At 41.3% G+C, this 7344-nt stretch overlaps 1 protein-coding gene across 1 annotated transcript; it reads left to right on the top strand.

The window, feature by feature from the left end:
* The first annotated feature begins 5827 nt into the window (after positions 1-5827).
* On the top strand, positions 5828-7012 carry LOC103710238 (uncharacterized). The gene has a single exon (XM_008795893.6). It carries the CDS (start codon positions 6050-6052, stop codon positions 6701-6703), a length of 654 nt encoding a protein of 217 aa, XP_008794115.4. The 5' UTR covers positions 5828-6049; the 3' UTR covers positions 6704-7012.
* Positions 7013-7344: the final 332 nt, after the last annotated feature.

Consider the following 7344-nt stretch of genomic DNA (forward strand, 5'->3'; position numbering starts at 1 on the left):
AATCTAATCTCATTCAGGAAAAAGGCAAGGCACAAAAAAGAGTTCACCCTTGAGTTATATACAGAGCAATTAAAGACAAAAATAATGCATGTTGATGTGAATGGCTTCAGTTCTGTACGGCTACTATTCCGTATGTTAAGAAAGGGTTCTTAAGCATTAGAGTTGTACCTTTTTTTTCAAATATTATAATAGGTCGCCACTTAGGACGGTCGTACATTCCGGGCTAATGTACTCTGAAAACCTCGTCTAGTTAACTTGAAAAAAGAGAACCGAAAGCCCCTCAGATTCTGAAAGTAAACAGTTAAGACAGTAGTGCTTGCATTCCCGAATTTAGTAGTTAGAGGGGTGCTCTTTAGGACTTACTTGCAACGAATTTGATGCATCCCTTCTTTGGACTCAAATTTTTATCATCAGACTGTTCTGTATCAATGGTTCATGGTCATAAAAAAAGTACAAAAATAAGCCATTCTGGGGCAGTTCAAAGACCAGCTTAATATTATTTTCTGATGAGATTGAGAGCATGATCAAAATATGCTCATCACTAGTTATGATCGAAATATGCTAATTATAGTTTAGTTTTTCTCACCAAAGATTAATGAAAACCTACGTAATCTCTGAATGGAGGATCCTGAAGTCTGAGATGATTCTCTCTTCTTGTTTAGATTTCTGGAAGCATATAATGCATCTACGGAGGAAATGTGGGATCACCCATCTGGCTATGAGAAAGAAAAAGATTCCAATTGCTTATCCACTAAAATAGTTCCAAGTTAGGATAAAGAGATTTATCCAAGTTAGAGGTGCTCTGTCCTACATCTCAAAGAGAGCTATTTGACTTTATGTCAGTTCTGGAAGTTGACAATTAGGGCTTTCCTTTTGCTTTAGTTCGAATAAAGAATGGCTTGGATAATATATAATGCCCCCTGGCTCTGCTTTAGGTTTCCTAGTGGATAAGCTCGCAGCAGTAATGCAGATTCTCACCAACAAAGATCATCATTGGGGTTTATTATGAGTGATAGATGGAGCAAACCGGAGGAAGAATACGACGATGAATGGTGAGCCCTTGTGTGGTCTATGGTCGGTCCGCGACCCCTGGATGCCAAAGGCATCCGTCGTAGCTTTTATAGAGTGGAGACGATGGGTCGGTTGCATTACTTATAGCTTCTTCATTTGCAGACAAACCTGATTCAAAATTATCTTTCATTCCAAGACATAACTTATAATCATGTGTTCCATATTAGCCTGGAGTTCGCTCCCAGCAATATATAGTAGGGGGAGAACAAAGAGAGCCATATTTCATGCAAATACCAATGTCTCATAAATTATGATGGAAGAAAATCAGATCACATGCAGTGCCAACCATTCGCCAATGATTTGAGATTGCACGATGGAGATTTTAATATATCTACTCATGCTTCACATATGGCCTCACTTTTTTATGCATCCTGACATGAGATTAATAGCCAACGTTAAACCTAAATTTGCCGGCCATTTTATGCTTGTTTTTAGTCTTATATACATGTATACATAATTGTGTTAAAATAGATATAATTATACAGAGAAATATATAAAAGTATATGCAAATTTAATGTAATTATGTGTAAAACTAATTTAATTGTTTATAAAGATTAAAAATATAAGGGTTAAATATAAAATGATAATCACATAAAGGATGCGATGTTGAGTTGCTATGTATGACAACCTATATTATCAAATTATTGATCTTCATTAACAAATATTAATTTTTTTAGAAAAATCTAGAGTAATAATTAGTGTACCATCTTTCTGCACTTGTTTGGGCGTGTCACAAATGCGGAAGGGCGTAACATGAGCCATCGGTATTCTATATTATGTTTGTTTTTACCGTAAAGTGATGTATGACCATAGATAGTTGCCACATCAGCTATCTCAGAGATAGGCAGTTATCGCACATCCTCATGATGCACCGTATTTGGTACCCTACATATCCGCCCCCAAGATAGATAATATGGCAGCTATCCAGAATTGTAAAATACACAATGTGGAGAATCCAAACTAATAATATGTGAGGTTGCTAGGTGATTTACCAATATCCAAAGAACATGATTTTATTAGTCTCTCTATTTAGCATGATGTAACACCCAGACCAATCAGAGAGTTGGGCTTCGTCCATTTGACCGGCCCAAATATAAGAGTTTGGCCTGAAAAAAGGCTAGGGGGCAGGGCACGTGCTTGGCACATGCGATGAGAGAAGAAGACTTCCATCTTCCTCTCAAGTTTGTCAAATAGAATCCGACTCTAGAGCGAATTCCGGCATCCTTCGAGCTCTATTTAGAGCCTTTCAACCTTCTTTCAATCTTCACCGATGACCCTAGCCTCCGATCGAAGTTCGTTACTGGATTCTTCTTTGATTACCTCTCCGATGATCGACCATCACCAACACTATGGTTGTAGGCAGAATATTGCTGGAGGCCAGGTGGGAACCAAGATCCTTCGATTAATCCTTGTTAGCTTCTTTTCAAGTTTATGGATCAAGTATTATAGTCGGCTATCGCCAAATTTTTTTAAAAAAAAAGCCTAAGCCATGGTTTTCCCCCTTTTTTTGGATCTTTCTGTCCCTAATCTTTCTTTCCGACCATTAACACCTGCGAAGCTCGTCGTCGAGGCCTTCATCTGGTTCCTCCCGACGGCTTCCAGCATGAAGCCTCGATCGCCAAATATCATGGTTTGGCGGGTTAAAGTGCTGAAGTCTTATTTTGGTTCTTTTTCAGCTACCTTTGTCGCCACCCGATTATAAGACCTCCGGCTGCACCACTACTATGACCAGCACATTGCTGGCCACAGCCACCACCGGCCATGAGGAGGGGTGATGCATGAACTTTATTTCAATGTTACGCATTAACCTTTAACAAAAGCCGTGTTTGGCTCAAGATGCAGCTAAGGCTGTTCGGTCCACCGCATCTTGAAAGTGGTGATGGGCTGTAATGCATCTAAGTTTATGGGAGAGTTCTCTGTAAGTAGAGAACCATTTTTCCTATCCCAATCTCAGATTGGAGGGAAGGAGTGACCCATGAACTTTATTTCCATAGTGCACATTAACCTTTAATAAAAGCTGTGTTTGGCTACAGATGCAGGTAAGGCTGTCGGGTCCATTGCATGTACGTTGAAAGTGGTGATGGGCTGTAATGCATCTAAAATCTACCATTCATCCCCCTTGATCGCTGCATCTTAAAGATTATAAAAGTTCACGTACGGTCTTCCGAGAATCTGCGTACTAACCGGTACTACCCACCGGACTGGAACCAGGGAAGATATCAAAATGTTAAAAAGAACCCAAAAGCGGCCCCTCCGGGCTCCAACCCACTTGTCCACAGCTTTGCCCCATGCCTCAACGATCCATACATTCATTCCCTCCTTAAATCCAAATGCACTCACGCAAGTAAGAAAAAAAAAAATCTATTAACAAAAGGTTTAGTTGGAACAAATCTATTGGCTGTATACTGTTAGCATAATTTTAGAAATTAGGAAACAACCTGCATATCCCATAATTTTTTTTTATTAGTTGATTCTGTATCAATTTATATTATTTTTTTAATTACATAATTTTTTTAGAATAATTTTAGGAATCACATAACAACTTGCATCAGTAGGTAATATGGAATAAACCAAATATGATAGGACAAAGAAATAGAATCAATTTTCTTTTTTTTCTGCAAATATTTTAATAATTGTGGATGCTATTTGCTGCTAGGGCCTGATTAAACCATTTAAGATTACACTCCAGGTCTTCTAGAAAAGCATTGACTAGTGCTTGAAAACTCCAGTGGTATGATTGGAGGAGTGGTTGCGGAATTTGAACATGTTTCAGAGGTAGCCGTGGAAATTAGATTTCCACTGGGAGGTCCCCTACATGAATCATGGCATTCTAATCAATCCGAGCCGGCCATTGAGCGTGCCATCGTTGTCATCCCAATTTCGACTGGCTGTGGAAAGTCTAAATCAAACCCCTAATGCTGGAAAAGCTTTCAAAAGTCTCCTTGAGCTCCGGGCTTACACGCTTTTGCAAAGGATGGAGAAGAGAAGACGAAGAAAAAAGAAATAAATAAAGCTATTCACTTGGGCGTTAAGCAAGAAGCTTTATCACATGTGAAATAGAAGCTAGATTTTTATATAGCTTTATGATTAGTAGTTAGTTAGGGACACTTATGAAGTTTGAAAGAAAGTAAAAGGTTGGTTTTGTTGTTTTTAAGGCAATACGGTAATCATGTCTTCATAGAATAGTTTAAATCTTAAACGAGTTTTGTTTGAGTAGCGCTCCTGTTGGGAACGCGAAAAGAATACGCTCGTCAGAGATGCATATAGTTTTCTGGTTTAAGATTATTGTGCTTTGAATTATGAAATGATGTTTCATAGGCATAATTTAATCTTTCATTCAATTTGGCGAGGAGGCTCGCCATGCCGTTAGTTTTTTTTTTTTTTTTGCTACGAGCGATAATTCATATAACACGTGCATGGATACATCCAATAAAATCAAAAAACAAAATATCACGGAGCTCCCGAGGCAGCTCCCCATCCTCTGTTCACACGGTACTGCCAGCGTGGTTGGCCATATAGGTGGCTACCCAGTCGCAAGTCGCAACCCCATTGACTTCTCTAAATACATGCGTAGTCAGGACAATCCTTTCATTCCTTATCATCATCCAGATGTCATGAAGCAATGGATGGTCATCGACAGTGACCCTCGGATCCTCCTGGATTCAGCTAATGATCGTAGCCGAGTTACCCTCCAAGATAACTGAACTAGCTGATAGCACACGCTGAACATATCGAAGATTCGCTCAGGCCATGGTTTCCGGCTCACTGTTTTTCAAAATTGAAAAAAAAAAAGTGTGATGAAAACGTTGAATACGTGTGCCAATATATAACACTTGGCAGAATTATGGCACTCTAAGATAGGTCTGCAGGAACACTTGGCAGAATTATGGCACTCTAAGATAGGTCTGCAGGAACGGCAAGTGAAGGTGCCATCCTTGGATATCACTTCTTTGATGCTCCTCTTTCATTACACTCCATTTGAACCTAAATGTTATTAATTCTCTTAGAAGGCATGTTAACATTAATTTTCTATCACATATTTCATATAAATGCTTATTTTTGGTTGCTTGTTAGTCTTAAAATCCTCCTTAATGACTCATGTATACTCGAAGTCTAGAAGATTTGGGGCGGTTCTTAATTCTTATAAAAGAAAATAAATAAGTTCTTAGCTGGTACTAGAAATTATTAGATGGATCAGGTTCAGTGGACCAGTTCAAATCTGGATGGCACGCTGAATTCTCAATCTTATTTTAATCTTGAATAGTGTAAATACAGAAAAGATAAAATGGCGAGCAAACAAAGAGGTCCACTGAATCAGCGGCTCGGATTCTCTTTCAAACAGATGAGGCGTACACGTCACATTCATGAAGGACCCACATACCTTCCAAATGCCAGGTGGCTTGAGAGGTGTCCGCCGTTCATGCCCACCAACCCGTTTGAAGCTTCCCAGCTCCCAAGTAAGCTCGATTCTACCACAAAACCCCTTTACTTCCCCTCTAAACATCCACAAATCCCCATCAAATCCTGTTTCTGATAAAAAAAAAAAAAAGCCGCTAACTGAGCTTAGTATTCCGTGTTTACCCGCCACGTTTCCATCCAGCCGCCATTTCGGAGCCCCTCCAGTCTCCAACGCTCTCCTCATGGAGGACGTTTTTGTAATTTCCTCATCAAATAATTAGGAAAAAAATTATCCTTAAATTTGCCATTAAAATAACCCAGCTCATTTTTTTTGGCCTCCTCTCCCTTTCCGTCGTCTTTATAAACCCTGCCCACTTCCCCCACTCTCACTCGCACCCAACCAACGCATTAAATCCTCCTCAAGATACTCCTCCTCCTCCTCCTCCTCCTTCTCTCTCTCTCTCTCTCTCTCTCTCTCTCTCTCTCTCTCTCTCTGTGTCAAAATTCTTCCAAAATTTTCAAGAAACCCCCTCCAGGAAAGACGGAAACAGGAGAAAGGACGGAGACCGACACGGCCGAAATGGAACCAAGTAGTGTAACCAAGCGGCTGTGGCACATCATACGGGTGGCGTACTACATGCTCCGCAAGGGCATCTCCAAGCGCAAGCTCGCGCTGGACCTCCACCTCCTCCTCCACCGCGGCAAGATCGCCGGAAAAGCCCTCGGCGACCTCTTGAACTTCCACCACCACCACCACCATGGGGCCGCCCCTTCCTCCCCGGGGTTCTCTCGGCGGTCCATGGATCCCACCCTCCCCTTCTACGACACCCGGGAGGTGGAGTTCAGCTGCAGCAACACCCCCGCCGCCTACCCCGCCAAGCTTTTCCGGAAGAACCGCCACCGCCACGACTACTCAAACTACGATGTCGCCGCCATCGCGAAGGCCTTTGAGATCCTCAACTCCGAGGTCTCTGATACCGAGTCGGTGATGGCAACGCCATCACCTGCCCCCATTTTGAGCAGCTTCTTGAGGAGTCCCGCGGTGGTGCGGCAGCTGAGGATAACCGACTCCCCCTTCCCCATAATGGAGGAGGACGGGGTAGCCGACGGCCACGTCGACCGGGCGGCGGAGGAGTTCATTAAAAGGTTCTACGAGCAGCTCCGGCTCCAGCAAAGTGTGGCGGCCACACCAGACTATACGTGCCGCCGCGAGCCACTGGTCGGCCGGGCTTGAGATGGCCCATCCATGGTTAGTTCAGCTGTTCCGCCTCAATAAATGTATGAGAGTGCACTGTAAAAAAAATCTACGCCATTTACTTGGCTCCGCTTTCCAGTAGCTTTGGTTGTTGGTGGAGGGTGTGGGAGGTGGAGTTTGTCGATGAGTCTTCAGTGTTGGGCCCGGGGGTTCAGCACTTCACTTGCACTTTGTTTTCTTCAGAGGCTTCATATGATGAACCCCTACTTGCATGCTTATTTTAAGAGTTATTTTGTGCTGGTCCTTTCTTCTTTTTTTTAAGTGAATGTATTTTGTGCTGGTTAAGTATCTCTATTTTTTAAATTCGATGATATTCGATCGGTATCACCGTTTAGGTTATAATCTAAGACAACTCATGAATTTCTTAAATTTTTTTATAAAAAAAACGAAAAAAATGGACTCCCATCATGATACCAGATTATAGTCCATTTGTTTTCATGTAATTTGGATCTGAAGGTAATTATCTAAAAAAGACTTATGAGTTGCAATCCTATTGAGATATTTCAATTATTTTAAGCTTTTGGAATCAATTGATTACTTAATTTGGATTAGAGCTTATATATGCTGAAGATTGCAAGTTCGAATTCCCTACTAATTAATTATTTATTTGATAATTTTGT

The sequence above is a fragment of the Phoenix dactylifera genome, chromosome 12 (assembly GCF_051530095.1).
Source record: "Phoenix dactylifera cultivar Ajwa chromosome 12, Ajwa_hap1_PhDact_Kaust_v1.1, whole genome shotgun sequence".
Classification (NCBI taxonomy): Eukaryota; Viridiplantae; Streptophyta; class Magnoliopsida; order Arecales; family Arecaceae; genus Phoenix; species Phoenix dactylifera.